General features: G+C 42.9%; 5 protein-coding genes across 7 annotated transcripts in view; 4 read left to right on the plus strand and 1 right to left on the minus strand.

Moving 5' to 3' along the window:
* The window catches only part of mdn1 (midasin AAA ATPase 1), a 46,373-nt gene extending 34,391 nt beyond the window's left edge, over positions 1–11,982 (plus strand). Inside the window, exons 79-102 of the mRNA XM_058065282.2 lie at positions 2–400; positions 478–704; positions 773–898; positions 1,893–2,092; positions 2,184–2,345; positions 2,434–2,568; positions 3,004–3,139; positions 3,215–3,387; positions 3,511–3,639; positions 3,782–3,923; positions 4,560–4,837; positions 4,940–5,098; positions 5,570–5,671; positions 5,752–5,950; positions 6,026–6,199; positions 7,229–7,380; positions 8,032–8,121; positions 9,016–9,131; positions 9,749–9,923; positions 10,006–10,079; positions 10,273–10,387; positions 10,970–11,036; positions 11,488–11,630; positions 11,796–11,982. Of these exons, the coding sequence (XP_057921265.2) occupies positions 2–400; positions 478–704; positions 773–898; positions 1,893–2,092; positions 2,184–2,345; positions 2,434–2,568; positions 3,004–3,139; positions 3,215–3,387; positions 3,511–3,639; positions 3,782–3,923; positions 4,560–4,837; positions 4,940–5,098; positions 5,570–5,671; positions 5,752–5,950; positions 6,026–6,199; positions 7,229–7,380; positions 8,032–8,121; positions 9,016–9,131; positions 9,749–9,923; positions 10,006–10,079; positions 10,273–10,387; positions 10,970–11,036; positions 11,488–11,630; positions 11,796–11,981 (3,859 nt within the window). The 3' untranslated portion in view covers position 11,982. The remainder of the gene's footprint in view (position 1; positions 401–477; positions 705–772; positions 899–1,892; positions 2,093–2,183; positions 2,346–2,433; positions 2,569–3,003; positions 3,140–3,214; positions 3,388–3,510; positions 3,640–3,781; positions 3,924–4,559; positions 4,838–4,939; positions 5,099–5,569; positions 5,672–5,751; positions 5,951–6,025; positions 6,200–7,228; positions 7,381–8,031; positions 8,122–9,015; positions 9,132–9,748; positions 9,924–10,005; positions 10,080–10,272; positions 10,388–10,969; positions 11,037–11,487; positions 11,631–11,795) is intronic.
* Positions 11,983–12,480: 498 nt separating this feature from the next.
* On the plus strand, positions 12,481–13,533 carry lyrm2 (LYR motif containing 2). Its single transcript, XM_058065488.2, has 3 exons — positions 12,481–12,572; positions 12,817–12,957; positions 13,099–13,533. The coding sequence occupies exons 1-3, from the start codon at positions 12,528–12,530 to the stop codon at positions 13,177–13,179; spliced, it is 267 nt and encodes an 88-aa protein (XP_057921471.1). The 5' UTR covers positions 12,481–12,527; the 3' UTR covers positions 13,180–13,533.
* A 10-nt stretch (positions 13,534–13,543) lies between these two features.
* slirp (SRA stem-loop interacting RNA binding protein) lies at positions 13,544–14,863 on the minus strand. The gene is made up of 4 exons (XM_058065364.2): positions 14,704–14,863; positions 14,335–14,393; positions 14,156–14,263; positions 13,544–13,865 (listed from the first exon to the last, which is right to left on the minus strand). Exons 1-4 carry the CDS (start codon positions 14,768–14,770, stop codon positions 13,806–13,808), a joined length of 294 nt encoding a protein of 97 aa, XP_057921347.1. The 5' UTR covers positions 14,771–14,863; the 3' UTR covers positions 13,544–13,805.
* A 139-nt stretch (positions 14,864–15,002) lies between these two features.
* On the plus strand, positions 15,003–18,947 carry alkbh1 (alkB homolog 1, histone H2A dioxygenase). The gene is made up of 6 exons (XM_078794480.1): positions 15,003–15,351; positions 15,597–15,705; positions 15,778–15,940; positions 16,653–16,740; positions 16,990–17,183; positions 18,252–18,947. The coding sequence occupies exons 1-6, from the start codon at positions 15,214–15,216 to the stop codon at positions 18,631–18,633; spliced, it is 1,074 nt and encodes a 357-aa protein (XP_078650606.1). The 5' UTR covers positions 15,003–15,213; the 3' UTR covers positions 18,634–18,947.
* gopc (golgi-associated PDZ and coiled-coil motif containing) overlaps positions 17,035–21,869 on the plus strand; it is a 21,248-nt gene continuing 16,413 nt past the window's right edge. For 2 of the 3 annotated variants that reach the window (XM_058063266.2, XM_058064793.2), the window contains exons 1-5: positions 17,035–17,183; positions 19,620–19,882; positions 20,781–20,945; positions 21,164–21,187; positions 21,810–21,869. The exon at positions 21,810–21,869 is cut by the window's right edge and continues 116 nt beyond it. In XM_058063266.2, the coding sequence (XP_057919249.2) occupies positions 17,141–17,183; positions 19,620–19,882; positions 20,781–20,945; positions 21,164–21,187; positions 21,810–21,869 (555 nt within the window). In that variant the 5' untranslated portion in view covers positions 17,035–17,140. The remainder of the gene's footprint in view (positions 17,184–19,619; positions 19,883–20,780; positions 20,946–21,163; positions 21,188–21,809) is intronic. The other variant, XM_058065241.2, reaches the window with a different exon arrangement.

The raw sequence follows: 21,869 nt of genomic DNA on the forward strand, positions 1-21,869 counted from the left end.
GGAGTTTAATCAGCACCGTGCAGGACATCAGGGTCCAACTCCAAAGCCGCAGTGAGGACGCAGACTGCCCACTCCTGCCGCAGGAACATCTGCACGCTTGGGTGACGAAAGGGCAGGATCTGGCCGCTCGGTGTTCCACCCTGCTTCAGCAGCTCTCCTGGCTTCTGCAGTGCTGCCCTGGAGATCCCCAGCAGCCGGAAGGAGAGAATAGAAGCTCTCTAAGGTTTGCATCTCCGCTGGCAGATCATCGCCAGCCCCCTGGCTGCCGGATGCGGAGAGGAGATGCCGCCTGGAGTCAGCTCAACCAGCGTATCGCTACAACGCTGAAGCAGACATTAACCTTGAAGACCGAGCTTCATCACATGACGCAGCGGAGCTCAGACGGAGCACTACTTACACGGTAAAGCGTAAGCACGTGTGCTTGTAATAAAAACCAATATCGAGATAATTCCACGTTATTCTTGCTTCTGTGCACAGGAAGCATTTCCAATCGTGCTGCTCAGCTTTCGATCACCTGACCGCTGTGATGTGTCAGCTGCGTGATGTTGAGCAATTCTTCATGCCGGACTCACGCGTCTGCAGCAACATGCTTCAACCAGCCATTATCCAGAGCCTGCGTTTCGTCAGGGGGGAGTTACTGACCAACGTCACCGAGTTCACCACCTGGAAGAGCCAGCTTCTCTCGGTCGGACACCCTCCCTCGGGTGAGTGCACAAAACGTTTGACAATGCAGACGTTCACGTCACGTGATGGGATGCCTGATTGTTTCCAGAGGAGACGTCCGCATTCTCTGATGAGTTTGCTGTTGAGCTGGAAAGAAACATCAGCGGCGTGCTCTGTGCTGTCCAGACGCTCGTGAAGAGAAGGGAGAGTGATGAGCCAGGAGATGACAACACAGGTGAGTCATACATTTACACCAGGGTCTCAAACTGGCGGCCTGCGTGCCTTGATATGAAAGTGCAAGTTTGATATGGATGCTGCATGGTATCATGTGGTAATGGTAATGGTAATGGTAATGGTTTTATTTCATTTGAACATGCATCAGATTACAATTGAGTGCATCCCATAATCAGTTCCCAGTTCCACATGTCCAAAAGGAGTAGGAAGAAGCAAAGCTTATTAAATCCTACCCCTCCATCTGGTACTTTTACAATCAGTAATAAATAAAATAAATACCATTACCAAGGTTGCCGACCCCTGTTATAGACTCAAACAGCATTGGAGTTTTTTTTTTTACTTCCTGTCCAGCACAGTTCGTCCTGTAGTGCAGTTACTGACACCTACTGACCAGTGTAGAATACTACATCATCACAATGTATTTAAATATGTCTTCTGAATGCCATATATGTATTCGTATTTCATCCATTCATTCATTTTCTACCGCTTATCCTCACAAGGGTCGCGGAGGTGCTGGAGCCTATCCCAGCTGTCATCCTGGCACATATAGACAAACAACCATTCACACTCACATTCATACCTATGGACAATTTGGAGTGGCCAATTAACCTAGCATGTTTTTGGAATGTGGGAGGAAACCGGAGTACCCGGAGAAAACCCACGAATGCACGGGGAGAACATGCAAACTCCACACAGAGATGGTCGAGGGTGGAATTGAACTCGGGTCCCCTAGCTGTGAGGCCTGCGCGCTAACCACTCGAACACCATGCAGCCAATTCGTATTCCATTTAACCATTTTTTGTGCTTGAATGTACTTCATTTTGCAAAAAAAGAAATCCATAAATTGAGCTTAAAAATGCATTATTTAAGAATATGCTGTATTCAACCACAAAGGGCATAGTTTATTCATTCATTAACTTTTTAAAAATTGTAAATCCGCTAAATCTGTCATGTGAAATGAGGAGGTATGACGCTTTCTCGTCCTTTCAAATCAGCTCCAGAGAGGACGGAGGAGGAGGTCGGTGAAGAATGTGAAGATGACCTCCTGAAGCCTGGACACCTCAGCCATCACCTGGAGGAGGATCTGGCATCTGATGTGGAGGATCTTAGCGTGGGGGGTGTCAACAGCAGGCTGGAGAGGCTCCTGGACTGCTTAAGGAAGCACACAAACGCCTCTCCCACACAGAGGCTTCAGGTACACGGACCAGCGTCTAAAATTCCCAAATCTAAGATTCCAGCTCTACTATATTGGATGCAGCTTTGACTGAGTGTGTCTGTTCGCTCAGGAGGTCAAAAGGTCATGTCGGATGCTGGTTCGTGTTGAGCCTCTTCTGGGGATTTACTCTGACCTGGTTCGCTACTACCTGGCTGTGTCGGTGGGAGTCCACAGATCCACTGGGAAACTGCTGTCCGTACTGGCCAACATCTTCACCCAGCTTGCTCAGAAGGTCAGCAAATGGATAGAATTCCATGTGCCTTTCCTTTTTTTTTTTTTCTTCATTTGACTAATTCTTGTCATGTGACGGTTCTCCTTAGGGTTTCTGCTTGCCTCAGGAGATGGCGGCTGGAGATGGTGAAGGTGCCACAGAGTTCCATGACTATGAGGGTGGTGGCATAGGAGAAGGCGAGGGTGCCAAGGATGTCAGTGACAAAATTGAGAACGAAGACCAGGTGATGAAGCTCAAGATTTGAACTTGCTTTATATGCACAAATGCCAAAAATGGTCCTATCTCGCCAAAAATCCAGACGGTGATCCGTATCACCCCCAGGATGTAATCAGTCCTTCCATATCTTATTTCCAACAATTCCTGAAAAATCCATCCAAATCCATTCAGTACCTTGGGATTTGGAATTGAACCAGCAACCACTCTGCTTTCTGAGCCATGTCACCCTGTGTCATGAAAAATATAAAATGATTTTCCACCAGTAGGGGTTGCCAATAAATTTCCCATTCATTTTTAATGGGAACATTCTGACAGAAAATATTACATTGTAGCTTCCCACTCAGGGATTGGGATTGGGATTGGGATTGGGATTGACACCATGAAGGGTATTGGCAAAATTGCTGTGGTTGTTGAATCAGCCGTTGAATGTCTTTGCATTCAGGTGGAGGACACCTTTACCGATGGCAAGGACAAGGAAGAACAACAAGATGAGAAGAAAATAAAAGCTGAAGACAATGCGGTGGAGATGTCGGAGGACTTTGATGGCCAAATGCATGACGGGGATGAGAATGACGCTGGTAAACGTCTCCTGGAGAATATCTTTATTAATATCTTGTCCCAGAAACACTGATTCCTCCATGTTTGATGTGCAGGTGGAGATGAATCTGATGAGGAGAAGGAGAAGGAAGAGTTGGACCAAAAGATGGGGGATCTGGGTGATGGACAGACGGATACCCTGGATGAGAGAATGTGGGGGGATGACGAGGATGATGATGAAGACGGAGGGAGTGACACAGAGGAAGAATCTGGCCAAGGCGTGGATCAGGTACTTGACACCACAACTGTCAGAACATCCAGGACCAACTTAAAAACAAAAACAATGAAACGTATTATTGTCATGTATTGAGAGGTGATTTGGTCTTATGGTATCCAACAATGATGCGTTCAGGGTCAATCTGAATTAGTGGCAAAGGATGACAACCTGGATGCTGCAGAGCACGACAAAGACAAAGATGGCAAAGAGGAGGACCGTGTGGACGCAGAAGAGAAAGCCAAAATCAACGAACAAGGAGATGAGGTCATCATTTCACCCTTGATGTTCTTCTTCTTTGGCCAGATTAGATTAGATTAAACTCCTGTAGGGATTTGGATAGATCTATGACACAAGATGTCAATAGCAGCCATTTTGAACTGAGTGTGATGTTTACTACGTTTCTTAGAGGGAGTTTGACGAGAACGAAGTGGACCCCTACCATGGCCAGCAGGATAAGAGACCTGAACCTGAGGCTTTGGATCTGCCTGAGGGTCTGAACCTGGACCAAGATGACGAGACAGGAGACAAGGGAGATGATGAAGGTGACGGTGAGTGCTGTTCTTGTTGGAACAACGTTGCATTTTCATATGTGAAATTTCACTGACTGTCACTCTCTATCATGGCTTTACTGTACGAAACTCCGAGTTGCTCCGGAAAGTAAAACTATAAGAAAATTGTACATTTATTCATTTTTTTATAGACGGAAAAAACATATTCGTACTTGAAGAACATACACACCACTGTAAAGCCTCCATCTTGGCAGTCATTCATTCATTCAGCAGAGCCTACAGTATACTTAACAAAAAAAACAAAAACCGCTGGCTTTTCTTCTCTACGGAAGGACGGCAGTGACAAGTACCTTCCAGCTCCCACGCGCCCCTCAGGATGAAGCGAGTACTGCAGCGCCTCCTCTATGACGTTTGTGTGTGTTTGATTGTAGGATTAGAAAGTCTAATAATGATGCCACACGTCCATGAAAGGTATCGAACACGCTGTAGAATGGCTTGCTGTATAAGAAATGTGTCCATGATCCAAGTCAGTACACTTGAACGCTAAGACGAGATCAGATGCTGGCGGCAGCCTCAAAGCTGTTTTGGTCAGGAAATGTGCAATTTGTGCAATTTGAACTGACGTAAATGTAAAAATGTGAGGTCACTGACCGGCGCTGCGTTTCAACTATTCAGAAGACAACCCATTCGATATTGATGACAAAGCCATGGCCACGGAAGGGGAGGACGATGGACAGAAGGATGGAGATGAAGAAGAAGGACTGGAACAGATGGAACAGGACCAGTCAGAGCAACAGGAAGATGATGGCAGTCTGGAGGCGGAGCCCAAGATGGAGACGGAAGAGGACGAAGAAGATAAAGAAAAAGCAGCGAAAGACGGGGAGGCGGAAAACGAGGAACACGAGGCGGCAAAAGATGAGAGCGTTCCCAAAGAGGAAGCAGCCGATACTAAGGTGGTGTTATTAAATGATTATACCACTATTACACCGCTGCAAGACATGCTGGGTAGGCGGAAGCAAAGCAAGCACATGCTGACAAAACTGTTGTTTGCAAAGGATGCTGACGCTGAAGGCGAGGATGATGATGAGGAGCAGCCAGAAGCAGTGGAGAGGAAGGAGCACAGCGCTGACGGGCAAACGGGGGAGCAGAACGTGCAGAGTGACGCTGCTGTGGAGCTGGCGGGAGAAGCGTCACAGACGGATGAAGCCAAAGAGGTGTGCTTTTTAAATACAAAATGGCGCCAAACCATACCACAACAAATGCATTATGGTAATATATAATAATGTATAATTAATAATACCTGCGATTGGCTGGCGACAAGTCCAGCGTGTACCATGCCTCTCGCCTGTAGTCAGCTGGGATAGGCTCCAGCATACCCGCGACCCTAGTGAGGATAAGCGGCAGAGAAAATGGTTCTGTAGGCAAGTTAGTTTTGTTGCCTATTATGTCATCAGCACTTTCAATTTTCAAAAAAAAAAAATTTTTCTCTTAATATTTTGACTTTATTATTTTGCCTAAATTGCTGCAGATTTTCTAATTTTTGCCATTTCTTGTTGAAGTATATTATTGGAATGTCCAATAGGCCAATAGAAAAACAGCCACAGGCAACAAATGGCTCTCGGGCAGCACTTTGGACACCCCTGGTATATTAGGTAGTTAATCCCCAAAATATGGTGTATTTTCAGGAGCACGGGAGCGGCGCTTCCGATGCCAACGAATCAGCAGGTCACCAGTCAAAGTTTGCGGCAAGGATGGCTTTGCAGACACAAACGCATAACAAGACTCAGGTAATGTCTCGCCACTCGGCTAAAAGCCTCGTGAACCTTCCTTCCTGTGGAGCAAAGCGGCTATGAATGAAATGTTGCAGAGCTTCAAACGAAAACCCGGCCAAGCGGACAATGAGCGATCAATGGGCGACTACAACGAGCGTATCAATAAGCGTCTGCGCACCATCGAGAGCGCTAAAAATCAAACACAAGACCGCCGGCAGCCCGACAGCCGGCAAGAGTCTGACCTGTACGAGCACGTGAAAGACGGAGACGAGGCTTACGATACGCAAACATACGGTGTGGAACAACTCCATCATCAACCTTTTAGTCTGAGGTGGCAGGAAATGAAATCAATACTTTTACTGCTCTCAGATGTTGCTAATGCCGATCAGCAGAAAGCAGGAAGACCTCAACAGGACCAGGCTGAAGATCAGGATGCGGATGATGTCGCCATGGAAACAGAGCACCAAGACGAAGACGTTGAAGCTGCTGAAGTCCAGGAACTGAAACATGAGCGACTGGACTCAACAAAGTCCTCGCAGAAAGGTGAGGCATACTCTGCACTTCCAATTTCGCAGCTTCACTCAATCATCATTTTTCAAATATAAATATATATGTTAGTAAATTGTGCTGTTTTGCGGCCCATTATTGTTTTTTTTTAAAATGCATATTTAAGCAGATTAAAAAATGTTTTTACCTAAATGAAGCATTTTCAAGCACAACAATGGCTAAATATAGTAAAATACGTATATAAAATGTAAAAGTTGAAGCAGAACTGGAGATAGCAGAGATGAGGATGCTGAGTTGGGAGTGACCAGGATGGATAGGATCAGGAAGGAGTACATCAGAGGAATAGTACACGTCAGAGGCCTTGGAGATAAAGTCAGAGAGGGAAAAGCCGAAACACAAAGAAGAAGAACAAGTAAAATACTTCCTATATAAAACATTCAGAAGATGCATTCAAAGACGTTGTGATCATATGTAGTACCACGCACCAGACATGATACCTGGAACAACAGGCTTTTATTGCAGGTTTGAATGATCTCACCGCAGACACAATAATCCCTAACACAGACTACTGTTGTATTCGTAACCCATGCCAAGCTACAACTCAACTCTGAACCCTCCAACGTCACTTCCTGTCCGCCCCTCCATTCAACTCTCCTTGCACTGGAACACATTTACAGCAACACACACAGGCATGAGTTTTATTTATGCCTTATTTTCTCTTATTATCTTTACTATGTTGGGTAATAGAAGTATAAAGCTGACTGTAGGGGTGCTATTTCATGTCTGGGGGACTCTAATCATGTTTTTTAAAAATATGTGTTTAGAAGGTTGTAAACAGGTTGTCTTTGCCCTAGTTACAAAAATATTGGATTTATGAATTAGGAATTTTACTTCAACAAAACAAAGGAGAAAAGTGATCAGCGATGAGCTGATTTACAAGCTTGAAGGGTGAATCTGGTCAAATGAAAGCTTCACCGTATACATTATTGCTAACCTCACTTTATATAATTGCATTACGTTTATGATGTGACATTGGCTTAAGTGTGAATAAGTGTTTCTGTACAGGTATAGAGAGTGGGGACATGGATGTGCAGACGACAGAAAATGAAGAGGGTGAACATACGGAGAGCCGGCAGCCCCCAGCGAGAGAGAAAGCTGAGAAAAACACACAATCGACCTTCCATACGCTTCCCGAGCTGCTCATGGACACCACGCAGGTCCACACCGCCTCTTATGTACACTTTTTACCAATAACAATTGGATCATGCATTTATTGATTTATTCATTTTCTACCGCTTATCCTCACGAGGGTCGCTTCAAATTTTGCTGCTTTGTCACGTTCTTTTTTAAATATATTAATTCATACATTTCATGATTAATCGAATAGCATTTCAAGAAGAAAATGTCTACATTAATAAATATAAAATAATATAAGGCATTCAGAAGGCTCATTCAAAGACGTGACGGTATGTAGTACACTACATTGGTCACTAGGTGTCAGTAATGTTACATTGATGATACAATAGCCACCACAGGAAGTACTATACAGAGCAATAAGGAACTTGAACCAATGCTAACATGTGTGATGTGTCATCTTATGTCTTATTTATGTCCAAAATGTCTCATTGTCTTGTATAATAGCTACTATTATTGGGTAATATGAGTGTAAAGGTGACTGTAGGGGTGTTATTTCATACCTAAAGGGCTTTAATAATGTTTGTAAATAGATTTTCTCTGCTCTAAGCGGGTCTAGAACCAACTAACCGCCATAAATGAGGCATTACTGTACTATGTGTATGTATTTCTGTCTGTGTGCACAACTCTCAGGGTAATAACACAATGAACTGCGTGTGTGTTTATCTGCTCAGACAGTAGAGAAGGACCCCGAGGTGATCAGGAAGGAGATGGAGTTGCAGTTAGCGCTGTGGCACAAACTGACTCCAGGAACTGAGGAGGAGGTACACAAATATTTGTATCACCACATTTTGAAGCTTACTTTGCACTGAACAGGAAGTGATGTGCAGGTTTCAATGCTGTGTAACAAGATCAGGGATGTCCAAACTTTTTCCAGTGAGGACAACATATTATATATTTCAAGTTTCTTCTTAAGTCATAAATGTACTTCTTGTAGTATTATGACTTTATTCACATTCATTTTCCAGAAATGACAACTTTGTTTTGTTTCTCATAATATTGACAAAAGTAACATATGTTTATGTGCTACTATGAGTAAAATGACATTATTTTTCCTCATAATATGCATTTGTTCTTGTAAAACGTCTCTTTTTGGTTCTCAGAATACTTTTTTCTCAATATTGTGACTTAATTCTAGTAAAATTACTGTAGATTTTTCCATTCTTTGTTGTTTTTTTCAAATATTTCAACTTTCTGCTTGTAAATTTTCTTTCAATAATATTTTGACTTTATTCTCGAAACACTTTTTCCTCAATGTAATTTTCCACAACTTAGCACTTGTTTTTCATAATACTCTGATTTTTGTTTTTATAACGTGTTTCTTTAATATTTCTAATATTACATTATTCTCATAAAATGACGATTTTCAAATTAAATGAAATTAAATTACTTTTTTTTAAAGTATTTCATATTTTGACTTTGTTATTACTAATTTTAGTAGTAGTTCAGTTGATGTTGATGATGAGGTTAGTAATGATAATGAAATTACCAATACATTTTTTATTGAAATGACCCCTACTGGCTCTCGTATTTTATGTTGACAAAAGCGACTTAAGCGGGCACTTTGGACCAGGACTTGATGATGAAGTTACGTAGATGGATCTCCGACATAAACAGTGTAAAAAGTAACAAGTTTGAATGTTGGATGTTTGATCCAGGAGAGGGCAGCGGAGAACATGTGGCGCCAGTACCAGACCTTGACCTCGTCTCTGTCACAGCAACTGTGTGAGCAGCTTCGCCTCATTTTGGAACCCACACAGGCTGCCAAGCTCAAGTCAGTACCGCCGCAACGTACAGCATGCTTTACTTTCACACATCTTTAGCGTGACGCCCCCTTCCGTTTTAGCTACGGTAATTCTGCCTAACATATATTTTCATAGAAAACCAGGGAAGAACTAAATTTGAAACACTTAAAAAAAGAAAAAAAAGTCCATAATGCAAGGAATGTAACAAGTTTGCTCATGTAGATGAAAATCAACAATCAAACTATGGAATGGATTGAGTAAGGAAATCAAAGTGCACAACGATGAGCCAATAAGTGGAAATTCACTTATCCCAGTCAGGTCTGCATCCGATTAACAGCCATAAAGGAGGGATTACTGCACGGCTTTTTTCAAATAATTTCTGCAGTTTAATTTTTATTTTGCCACTATTTCAAATTTCTTCTTGTATTTATGACTTTATTCCCATAATGTTTTGACTTTATTCCAAAAATGACAACTTTATTAGTTGTTTTGTTTTGTTTTGTTTTTCACAATATTACGATTAAAAACAAATACCTTGGGTTGGTAAATGTAAACCAGTGTCCACCGTGTTTTTTTTTTTTGTTTTTTTTTTCATTATTATTATGCTCTCTTGTGATCATTGGAAATGTGTCGCCCAACTCCACAGAGGTGATTACCGCACAGGAAAGCGTCTCAACATGAGAAAAGTCATCCCTTACATTGCCAGTCAGTTCCGGAAGGATAAGATCTGGTTGAGGAGGACCAAGCCCAGCAAAAGGCAGTACCAGATCTGCCTGGCAATAGACGACTCATCCAGCATGGTGGACAACCACTCCAAACAGGTGAGGCCTGCTTCTCCACGGGTGACAATTACCCACATACTGTGTATACCTAGGGGATCATTGGTCATCATGTGTCTTTCAGCTGGCGTTTGAATCCCTGTCAGTGATCGTCAATGCACTCACGCTGTTGGAAGTTGGACAAGTGTCAGTATGCAGGTACACAAAATGTTTGTTTATTTATTCCTCATCCACTGCTGGAGCAGGATGATGCATGAACTGCGTGACTTGCAGTAGTGCTCCAAGTTTACATATGCTGGACAGTCTCATTCATTTTGGGCCCTTCATGGTTTACTAACCAGGAAGGAATGTTTTACATTTGAAAGTAAAACTTGTTTGTGGTGTTGTGTAGTTTTGGCGAGCAGGTGCAGCTTCTCCATCCTTTCCAGCTGCAATTCAGCGATGAGTCTGGAGCTCGCATCCTCCGACTTTGTCAGTTCCAGCAGAAGAAGACCAGGATTGCTCAGGTGGGAAGCGGTGACATGTGTGAAAGATTTAGAACGAATCGTGCTGGTACTTGTATATTTCTTAGGTATCGTGTTTCTTAGTGTTAAGTTGCTGTGGGATGATTTTAGCATTCTATCTAATATGACACCGTGACTCGGACTTATATTGATTATTGACCTTGTGTGATCCGTTGATGAGCTCGTTGAGTTTTCTCACAGCTCATGATTGGCTCCCGGTCCTCGCGGACTCATGCACGCCACAATATTTTTTATGATGACATGTGCGGCTTATATAGGAAATCTGCAAATCTGTTTACAGAAATATGAATAAATACAGAAATTACTGCAAATAAGAAAAATATGTAACGCATAGTTTATATTTTCTCCCAAAAAAATGACGCTTTCATTTTGACTAATGCTTCTAATTTTTTTGGTAACATTATATTTATTTATTAACGTTTGCCCCAAAAGCCTGCTGGGGTCTGATCAGGATGGTACTGAGAGATTAGAATACTTCAAGAAAACACATAAATGCTTTAGATGGAACCATAATCAACATGTTTATTAGCTAATGACTCTAGTTTGTGTATGTGTGTGATGCAGTTCCTAGAGAGTTCCACCAAGATGTTTCTTGCAGCACGGCAGCAGTTTCCAGGATCTACAAATGCAGGTAAGTACTTCACAGTTACATTTTTTTCTGATGTGAAAAATTTTTATTTAAAATTTTATTTTATTTTATTTTTGTCACGTACCGAAGTAAGAGGTGATATGAGCATCCAATGCCATAATGATGTGTAGTATTCTACACTGGTCACTTGGTGATGTTACTGTAATGTTGGGTGAGATACACAAGCACCAGACTTGATCGGCGGAGCAACAGGCTGTCTGTATTGCAGCAACAGGCACAATAATCCCTAACATGGGCTACTGTTGTAGCCATAATTATTAGCTTGTAACAGGAGTGTAAACATGACTATAGGGGTGCTATTTCATGTCAAGAGGTCTCTAATAATGTTAAAAAGCACATTTAGAAGAAGGTCTTTGGTGTTTAGACGTTATAAGATGGCAGAGGGGGGAAAAAAGCTGTTCTTGTATGAAGTTTCCATATTTTGTCTCGGCAGAGACGGCCCAGCTGTTGCTCATCGTGTCGGATGGTCGAGGCTTGTTCCTGGAAGGGAAGGAGCGAGTGATGGCGCAAATCCGAGCGTCACGCGGTGCCAACGTCTTCCTCATCTTTGTGGTTCTTGACAGTCTCAGCTCACGGGTAAGAAACAGGATTTAGCTTTTCGAACCACTCTATGACCCGAGCCAATACAATAAAATAAAATACAATACAATAAAATACAATACAATTAGCAGTCTGTTGCATGCAATGTTTAATGTATGACAGAAAATACCGAATTGTAGAAATCCCTTTGTTCTAACGCAGGATTCCATCCTGGACATCAGAGTTCCGATATTCAAAGGGCCAGGAGAACTGCCTGAGATCCGCTCCTACATGGACGAGTTCCCCTTCCCTTTCTACGTCATCCTGCGAGACGTCAACGCCTTGCCAGAAACCCTGAGTGACGCGCTGAGGCAGTGGTTTGAACTGGTCACTGCTGACCATCAGTGACCGCTTCCTTCGTCGTGGAAGGAAATCAGACAATAAGACATGACCATGCTGCTCACACGTGCCTTCATGTATTATCTCGTTATGCTCATATGACTCGTACACTTTTTAAAATCTTCATCAGGGAAGTAGTAGCAGTCATGCTGTAAGAAAGACCGATTGACGTTTATCATGTGAAATCTAAATATGACGGGACTGCATCCCTCGGCCTGCAAATCATGACTTAATAAATGATCACAGACAGCTTTTGATTTTTATTCAACAGTTTTTTACTGCAGACTTGGAGAACTATCCAGTACAACCTTTTGTTTTCCTTTTTTAAACTTTTTTCCACTTTTTATAATTTTTTTCACACATGAACCAGCGATAGTTGTCATCTATGATGGTTTTTCAGAAGTATATTGTTAAATCATGCTGCTTCATGGTTAAATAAACCTATTATTAGTCCTGAAATACGCATATTTAAGCAAATGTTACATATTCGTCCTCCCCGCCACTAGAGGGAGACAAGTCAGCCATTTTGTATTCCTCTCATTTTCCGGTCATGTGATGGCGGCATCAAGGTTACCACCGACTGCTCTTTCTTTAAAACAGGTAAAATGTTGCCTGCACCTTTATGATTGTCATTAAATATGTTTATTACGCAAAGAAAGAGTGATAAACGTTTACAGTAAATAACAATAGTCCCTAAAGTAAAAATGTATGACGTGTTGTTAGACGATCTTACTATAACTAGAATTCCTTTTGACAGTCAAAACTCTTTACGATATAAAATAACACAAAATGTCAGTCAAGATACAACCAATAAACACCTCCTTGTCCAAACCAAAACCTCCAGTTTTTACAGAGGAAGCAAGTGTTGGGGATATACAGGAACATGTTGAGGACCATACGGCAAGTACCGGATGAGCGAGACAGGAAGTACCTGAGAGACTGGGCAAGGGATGAATTCAAGAGGAATGTGCATGCCACAGACCAGGTGAGACGATCCGGCGTTTAGAGCTTCTCAAAGATCACGTTGCTAGCCAGACCAACAGCTGAATCACAATAATAAAACACATACACCGTTACACGCCTTGCTAGTTGGACTTTATTGCTCCTCTGCTCATGATTCCACCAGGACGCCATCCGTATGATGATCACACAAGCAAGAAACCACTTGGAAGAACTTCAGAGCTCACTAGCACTGGCAGGGAACTGAAGGCAGAACAATTCCGAAGAATGTTTGTTCCCGTTTTTTTCATGAGGATGAGGGGGATGATGTTGATTCCAGTGTTTATGAAGCTGCTCGCCATGTTGGACTGCCACTCTGCCTCTACACAAAGCCACCAGCGTCTAAACAGTTGGTAAGACCAGTCTGTTAAGTATGCACAAATTCAGACCCAGACTTAGTACGTGGTGGTTGTCATATTTTTGCACTAAATACATTTTATGACATGGTTTTTAAAAACGCTAAACATGTGGCCAAGCATCCACACGTTCTACTGTCATCTGTTGTCTGTTTTTGTGGGAGAAATGTGTCATCCATAAGAATAAATACACCCTCAACACACAATGGAATTATATTTATTTAGTTATTGCTCGGTTGGTCATAAACAGGTTTTTTATGCTCTTAACAATGAAGATATTCCATTTATAAATAATGTCACGTCCAGCAGTTCACATCATTTACAACCACAAACCAACTTCTCATCAAAGCCTATTATCCTGAGAAGAAAACAACCAGAACAGACATGAAACACATTTTTTATTGCATTCCAATGTCAATGGTTACAATAAATAATCATGGCTGAACACACTAAGACACAGACTTTCCCAAACAGAGTTTCAGTCAAATCCGTTGTTGGATTTGCGTCCAAAAGGCCGTCTGTTCTTCTGCACTTGAAGCTTGAAATACAAACAATGCAGTGTTATCACACCATTGACCTGTATTTGCTTATTTTCACATTGTTATTCTGTGTTTTTCTTGTGCTCATATTTACATTTGGTTATATTGTTTACAAACTCAGGAAATAAGTTGTTGGACACATGAGAGCATCAGGGGTAAAAAGTCAATGAATGAATAAATTGACTTTTCTTTGCTTATTTTACTCAAAAATTGCTTTAACTTTGAAATGAAAACAAAACAATACTGATCCAAACTCACAATAATCCTGGATGAAGTGCACAGTGTTTACCTTTGACCCCTCCAGGACGTGTAGCTCTTTCTGCAGCGTGTTGTTCAATCCCTCCTCCGTGCTGAAGCTCACCCAGCAGAAGCCTCGGTGGAAGCCGGTTTCTTTATCCTGTCACACAAACATGTACATGTGAAACATGACATTCATTGTAAACATCATCAATAGCTAAGGACACTTACAAATGGCAGCAGACACTTCTTCACCTGTCCAAATTGCCCAAAGTATTCCTTCATCTCCTCTGAAAGACAAGTCAATTGAGATGGAGTTTAAATAAGGAACATTTCTTTATAAAGGATTATGTTGGTGAAAAAAATATATATACACTTGAACCAAACACCGTATTCATCGTCTTGCTACGAATTGGAAAGTGACCATATTTAATTTTACAGACGACCTTAAACACAACACAGAGCACGCTTAGCATGTTAGCTAGCTATGTTAGACATGACTGCCTGATAAACCCGCCAACCGCATTGAGCAGCTTGTACTCACATGTACTTGCTACTGACATATACTATAAGTAACATATTTGTTAAAAATCTACTCACTGACAGCAACAGTCCATGGTACTTTTGATACAAACACCTCAAACACTTTCCTCGATGGCGCTGCCATTTTTTCTTTCCCAGAAGACACTTTGACAAATGACGTAAGTTCCGCCAATCTTTTTTTTCCAAATCATAATATACAGTACAATGTAATCATTATATTATACATTATTTTCTTCATAATGTGTAAAGACCCCAATGTGGTACAACTCACAGGCACAACTGTGTTATTTGACTTATTTTATTAGAAGGTCTGACCTTACCGGTAACCGGGTGTGTTGATGTGTTGTCCGAATGCTGCTTCCGGCAGAACCGGAAATTATATTTTAAAGTTAAAATACTGTAGACTGAAAACCGTAGGGCGTCGGGGGAAAGGGCAAAATATGGTAGTTTACCGGTGAAACGGGACACTGGTTGGCAGAGACCTCGGTAGGTCTCGAACCATATTACCTTCCGACCAGTTGGTGGCGGTGCTGCACTGGTATGTGACGTACAAGAAAAACAAAAAAGATGGCCAAGAAGCCGGCGTCCATAGTGGAGTGTCGCGAGGATGCCTTCAGAAAAATATTCAAGTTTTACAAGCGGAGAACACCCCCGCCGGATTTCAGCGATGTTGTTGATTTTTCCAAAAGTACGACAAGTGACAAGGTGAAGAAAACATCAAAATATCAGGAAAAACTGAGCATTTGTACATGACGCATGGCTAATAGCTTGTTTCGCTTGGAAAGATTCTGTGTCAGTTTAAGGTAGAAGTTAGAGGCTATTTTGCTACAAGCGCATAGAGTTGCATTACAGATTGTGATTCTTGATTTGTCCAGACTTTACGCGATTGGTGGTTAAGACAAATGAACTAATTCCACTAATTTTGTCTTGTGTATGTATGTATGTGCCAGGTAGTCCCAGTCAAAATGGACCCCGATGCAGTGAGTGATTGTGATGCTGCCAGGGTTGGATTACTGCCCACCAGAGACTGGCGAGCCTTTAATCTGCAGGGTTACCCAGGTATTACTGTAACGCTGACATGGCAATAATAACCAACTCATTAGTACACTTTCGTCATTGTGTGACTTTCAGGCTTCATCTTCATCAGTAACCCGTTCCTCCGAGGTTCTCAGGCCTTCTGGGTTCGTCAGTGTTTGAAGACTTACCCCCAAAAGCCAAATGTCTGCAACCTGGACATGCACATGTCTCCCACTGACACTCAGGATATCTGGGCCAAGAGTGTACGCAACCTCAGGTGCTTCCACATGCATACGCACAGCTTAGCAGCCTCACCAACGTGATCACTGCTCAGTATTCATTGAGTACCCATGAGTCTGTGAAAGCTGAGTCTTTGTTGAGCACCTCTGTCAGTGCAACTCGAGTCTTCATCAAGATGAAGACTGAATCTCTGAAACTAGCGTATTCGTCAAAGAATCCATTAGTCTGTGAAACTGGAGTCTTCGTGGAGTAATCATGAGTCGGTGAAACTCAAGTCTCGTCGAACACCCGTGAATCTGTGAAACTCAGGTTAAATGAACCTCGAATCTTCATCGAGCACCCGTGAGTCAGTGAAACTCCAGTTTTCATCGAGCACGGGTCTGTGAAAGATCTTTGTCAAGCACTCATGAGTCAGTGAAATACGAGTCATTGTAAAGTCCCGAGAATCAGTGAAACTTGAGTTGAGTCTTTGTCGAGTACTCCTGAGTGAGTGAAAGTGGAGTCGTCATGGAGGACCCGTGGTGCAGCTCGGGCAGGAAGGGGAAAGGAGGGTCGGTCTGAGGCAAGCAGCAGATGTTGTGATTTTTCCATGTTCATGTAAACGTAGTATATGTTCATATTTTGAATAAAAATACATAAGCAGGTAGAGTAAGAGTTGCACGGTTAATGGCATGTTTCTGGTTTAAATGAAGGAATAAGTGCACTGCGTCTTTGCGTCCTAAGTGTCGTCTGTGTTTGAATTCCTCCAGTCGTCCTGTTGGGAAGAGAGAACCCAAAACACTCCTGGAGAGGCTGCGCTGGGTGACTTTGGGCTACCATTACAACTGGAATAGCAAGGTAACCTCAGATGATTTGCATGCATATGGTAATCTAATAGTACAATACTAAAGCTTGCTTATCGCAGTACTTGGTTCCATAGCCATCATTGGAAGTGTGATTGATAATTGTACTAGAAATAACGTTTGTCAATGCACATGTCGTACTTAGATGACTCAATAAGTATGAAGATGGTATATAGAAGTGTAAAAAAGTGCTTTTAATAGACGCACACATGCTATATGCCTAAACGCTTTCTTATTTTCCCAGACGTACTCTGCCAATCATTACACTCCGTTCCCGACTGAGCTCCGCCTCCTGTCCCACCAAATAGCAGCTGCCTGCGGCTTTCCAGGCTTCAGCGCAGAGGCGGGAATCCTCAATTACTACAGATCCGACTCGTCTTTAGGGATCCACGTGGATGAATCTGAATTGGATCACAGTCGGCCACTCCTGTCCTTCAGGTATGTGTTTCAGTTTTTTTTTTAAACTGAACGATTTGATGAATCATATCGATCAGATATCCGGTCACATGGTTTTATCCTTCGCAAACCCTAATGTGTACAATACCTCCAAGATTGCCATGGTTTACGTATTATGTGAGACCGCAGCCTTTTTTAAAATCCACAGTAAATTCATCATCATCACAACAAAACCAGCAGCAATACATGACCAAAGAAATTGGACTTTAAGTGCATATATTATGATAATAAAGTCAATATACACTCCTGATCAAAATCTTAAGACCAGTTGAAAAATGGCTAGAATTTACATTTTCTACTGAATGCAAAAAGAAGAAACGGGAGTGTGACAAAACATTTTGAGTAAGCAATTTACTGCAAGGAAGTGAAACCATCAAACGTTTAAGAGCTCAGCCTTTAAAAGCCAAAATCTTGGCAAAAATGTGGATTCGGTGTCAATTTCTGTCAGGTATTCACACTGTCAAATCAAATCAAACTTTATTTGTACAGCACTTTTTATACGTAAAATGTAGCACAAAGTGCTTTCCATGTTAAAGAAGGAAAAGAAGACACACACACACACACATACACACACATACATACACACACACAAGATGTTTGTTTCCTGAGTACAGAGGAACAGAGGTACAGATTCTCTGATGACAAAAAATGTAACCTAGGCAGTCTTGATGGCTTCCAACGTTACTGGCATGACAAGGAGATCCCAAGGCACAGTGAAGGGGGCGCCATCATCATGATCCTTCCAATGGAACAGTGGAGCTTCATGTTGTGCAGGGGCGTCAAACATTTTGAAGCTCAACTTGGAACCTCCCTTAAGCTTAGGAGCTAAGCTGGTCTTAAAATGTTGGTCTGAAGAAAAGTTACACATAAAAAGTTGAAATTGGTGAAATAAAAAACAGCACCAGCTGTACGGGAATAAAGTGAAGAAAGTTGTATTTGAACAAGAAAAGTCCTCCCAAGCGGCGACACGACGACCAGGGAAAATCACTCATGTGGGTTTTTGTGATGTTTCCCAGCCATCACACGGACTCTGCATGTTTTGTATTTTAGTTTTGGCCAGTCCGCCATCTTCCTCCTGGGCGGCACACAAAGACAGGACCCCCCCACCGCCATGTACATGCACAGTGGAGACCTGATGGTCATGTCGGGGCAGAGCCGCCTCCTCTACCACGCCGTGCCTCGCATCGTCCCGGCACCCCAGGAAGTGGCGTGCAGCTGGGTGTCCGACCAACAGGGTGGCGCTGGCGTGGAGCAGCAGGTGTCGTCGGAGGACTGGGCTGTGTGCTCCAAGTACATCCACAGCTCCAGGATCAACGTGACCGTCAGACAGGTTTTGGGCCCGGGTCAGAGCTTCCCAGAGACACCTCTGCCAGACGGGCAGCAAACGGAAGGGAAAAGGAGACGTTGTGGTTACTCGCCTGAACACACGTGATTCAACTCATGTTGTCCTCACCAAAATCTCACCAGTTGAGTAGTTGTAAGAACTTACATTTTGGGCTGTTGGATCTTCTAGGTAGAACATCAAAACGCACACATAGTACACATAGACATCTTCCGTTTGACGCCCCTGCACAACCTGAAGCTACATTGTTCCATTGAATGACCATGATGGCGCCCGCTCCACTGTGCCGTGTATGAAACATCTGAGGTGGGATCTCCTTGTCATGCCGATAACGTTGGAAGCCATCAGGACCGCCAAGGTTACATTTTTTCTCATCAGAGAATAAAACGGCTTCTTACAAGTTCATTTTGTTGATTTTGCCTTATTTTGCAGGCGTAATCAAAAGAAAAGCAAACTTGAGGCGAGAAACTATTGAATTGAATTCAAGAAATAAGTCATAGCAAAACAGGAAAGTGGTGGTGGTTGATCTCGCCGCCACACGGTGCATTTGTCAATAATCATATGTTCAATGAAAGCCTTACCTGTTTGAAGGTTTCCCCGTGTCTCCACACAATAATATAATATAGTTATATAGTATTTTGTCGTCTATTATAACACCTAGAAAAGTATTTTCGTTCACCCGGTCAAGCTGTGGGGTTTATTAGGAAGGTTTAGTTCACACGCCAATGCAGCAGGTGGCGGTATTGCACCTTTTTCGTAGAGCGTCACAAGCAACAAGAAGTCATGCACACGCGCGCATTTTTTTTTCACGCGATGACAGCGGCGGTCGATTATCTATTGCTTTTCCTTGGGAGTCAGACCTAAATAGCCGCATCGCACGATTTGCTGCGAGACTTCCTGGTCGGCAGCGACTTATTGTAAAATCCAGTATATGTATAGTGTATAGTGTATACTGTAACGCCATCGGCTTTTGCTATTATTTAGCGTTAGAAACCAAAGAGCCACACAGCCGTCGCCTTCGAGACCGCAAACGTTGCTTCGTGGATGAGCTAACGTCTACGTTTGCTGGGTTTTAGCTATGTCCGCCTCTGCTGGATGCTCTCCGGCGGGCCACAACTCGGCCCTCAGCCCCGGCATGTCGGTATTCCGCTGGTTGGAAGTGCTGGAGAAAGAGTTTGACAAGGCCTTTGTGGACGTCGACCTTCTGCTGGGGGAAATCGACCCAGACCAAGTGGACATTACGTACGAAGGGAGGCAGAAGATGACCAGCTTGAGCTCCTGCTTTGCTCAGCTGTGTCACAAAGCCCAGACTGTTTTCCAACTCAACCACAAACTGGAGGTCAGTAGCTCTTATTTTTATTGTGGACGACTTACACGACTTACACTCTCCCTGTATAAAACCATATGTATATATTGGAAATATCACTGATGCTCAATGGCGACGTGAAAGCGGTACAAGTCACTCATCATTCATCTCAATTATCCTGTCAAACGTGAACATGAGAAACCTTTTTACATAGTATAACACAACAAGCTTACATTTGTCATATTTTGAGGGACATCATTGTCCATTTTCTGCCATTTTTGGGGGCAAAACATTGCTATAGTAAATTCTGGTTAGCTTCATGAACAGCTTCATGGTAGGCCTCGAGGTGGTGACGTTTCAGGTGGATCCACATATTTGACGTATTTTTGGCTTTTCCCTTTTCAGCCCCCATGCTCACCAATGCATTGCACATTACACACCAAGCCTTCCCTGAATGTTGCCACGCTGGATTTTTGTGTTCAGTCATCTGTATAAAGAATGAACAATACACGCAGTCATGATGTGCTATATATATCACTATATTGACACTTACTATGGTACACATTATGGCATTGGATGCTCATATCACCGAGTACTTTGGTACGTGAAAAAAGAAAAAGAAAAACGTAAACTATATTAGGAAAGCAGGAAGTGAACAAACGTAACAGTTACTCATATCTCCTGCCTCGATGACTACCGGCCCAACACACTCCCCCCAGTGGTGAAGAATGATTTTAGCAGAATTGGGACACATTCTGGTTTACGTGCAAAACCTATGGGTAAGAAGGTAAGGGGGTGGAATTGGACTTTGGCCTAAGGAGGGCTGAGCTGAACTTACAATTCCCAACCACTAGAGAGCAGTGTTACATGTAAGTCACATGTAAGGACGAGTACCGATCCCAGTAAAATCAGACCACCTTCCCCCTTGCAGGCCCAGCTCGTAGACCTCCGCTCTGAGCTGACGGAGGCCAAGGCGGAGCGGGTGGTGGTGGAGAGAGAGGTCCACGACCAGCTGCTGCAGCTTCACTCTCTCCAGCTGCAGCTCCACGCCAAGCAAGGCCAAGCCCCCGACTCGGACTCCATCAAACACCGACTGGTAAGCCGACCGCGTTGTTGTTACGTTTGCCTTTTTCTTTTCTGACTTGTCTTTCTCTTCCTCCCTTGGCTGTGTTGGCATGATGGTTTGTGAAAGCTCTCCCCCCTACTGGCAAGGCATTATGTTGAAATACTACCCACTACTACTGAAGCTGGTTTTGGTCATTCCTCTAATCTGTGCCTTCTCTCTCTTCTTCTGCTGCGTCTTTCCCACTAAAGCCTGCCTGTACAATGGAACAGATGGTAAGTCTGTGTGTCTGAAATATCAAATATGTCTTTCTCTGTTCTTGGATTGCTTTTGTTGACTTGTTCAGAAGTGTAATGGAGATTTAGCAGTGGCAGGCCCTCACATTGCAATGAATAGTATGACAATTTATTCTGTCTTGTGATGACAGGTTTACACATTTTTTTTCATGTTTTTATGACAGGAGTCAAAAACAAACAGGTTGAATGTAGGCTAGGCTACGAATTTGTTGTAAACGGTGTGTGCAGTTCATACTTTCCACCAGAAGATGGCATTGTTAACACACTCTGTCCGTCCATGGCGCTTCATCTCATTAAGGTCGCATCAAGCTGACTTTTGGACTGGTGGCCAGCCAATCACAGGGCGCATATAGACAAACAACCATTCACACTCACATTCATACCGATGGACAATTTGGAGTGGCTAATTAACCTAGCATGCATGTTGTTGGAATGTGTGATGAATATGGTGAATATGTCAACGCTAACAACCACGAGGGACAAATCTAAGTCCGTAAAGGATGGGTAGTCCATCCATCGTGAGTTCTCATCCTCCACGCTGCAAACGCTCGCTGATGCTTGGAATATTCTATATATTCTATATATTCTATTCATATTCTAGGAACAGGAGCTGGAGGCCAACAAGAAGGAGAAATTGGCCGAAGCGAGGATGGAGGCTGAC

Source organism: Doryrhamphus excisus, linkage group LG11, assembly GCF_037039965.1.
Source record: "Doryrhamphus excisus strain RoL-2023G ecotype Guam linkage group LG11, RoL_Dexc_Guam_v1.1, whole genome shotgun sequence".
In the NCBI taxonomy this organism is placed as follows: Eukaryota; Metazoa; Chordata; class Actinopteri; order Syngnathiformes; family Syngnathidae; genus Doryrhamphus; species Doryrhamphus excisus.

Bases quoted from the DNA above. Each gene is read 5' to 3' on its own strand.
- slirp (XM_058065364.2), bottom strand. From the start codon at position 14,770: ATGGCAGCGCCATCGAGGAAAGTGTTTGAGGTGTTTGTATCAAAAGTA. The intron at 14,264-14,334 runs GTAAGTGTCCTT...TTTGTGTGACAG, and splicing joins AGAAGTGTCTGCTGCCATTT to GATAAAGAAACCGGCTTCCA. The intron at 13,866-14,155 runs GTAAACACTGTG...TTGTATTTCAAG, and splicing joins ACGTCCTGGAGGGGTCAAAG to CTTCAAGTGCAGAAGAACAG.
- alkbh1 (XM_078794480.1), top strand. From the start codon at position 15,214: ATGGCCAAGAAGCCGGCGTCCATAGTGGAGTGTCGCGAGGATGCCTTC. The intron at 15,352-15,596 runs GTGAAGAAAACA...TGTATGTGCCAG, and splicing joins AAAGTACGACAAGTGACAAG to GTAGTCCCAGTCAAAATGGA. The intron at 17,184-18,251 runs GTATGTGTTTCA...TTTGTATTTTAG, and splicing joins CGGCCACTCCTGTCCTTCAG to TTTTGGCCAGTCCGCCATCT.
- lyrm2 (XM_058065488.2), top strand. From the start codon at position 12,528: ATGGCGGCATCAAGGTTACCACCGACTGCTCTTTCTTTAAAACAG. The intron at 12,573-12,816 runs GTAAAATGTTGC...CAAAACCTCCAG, and splicing joins CTGCTCTTTCTTTAAAACAG to TTTTTACAGAGGAAGCAAGT. The intron at 12,958-13,098 runs GTGAGACGATCC...TGATTCCACCAG, and splicing joins ATGTGCATGCCACAGACCAG to GACGCCATCCGTATGATGAT.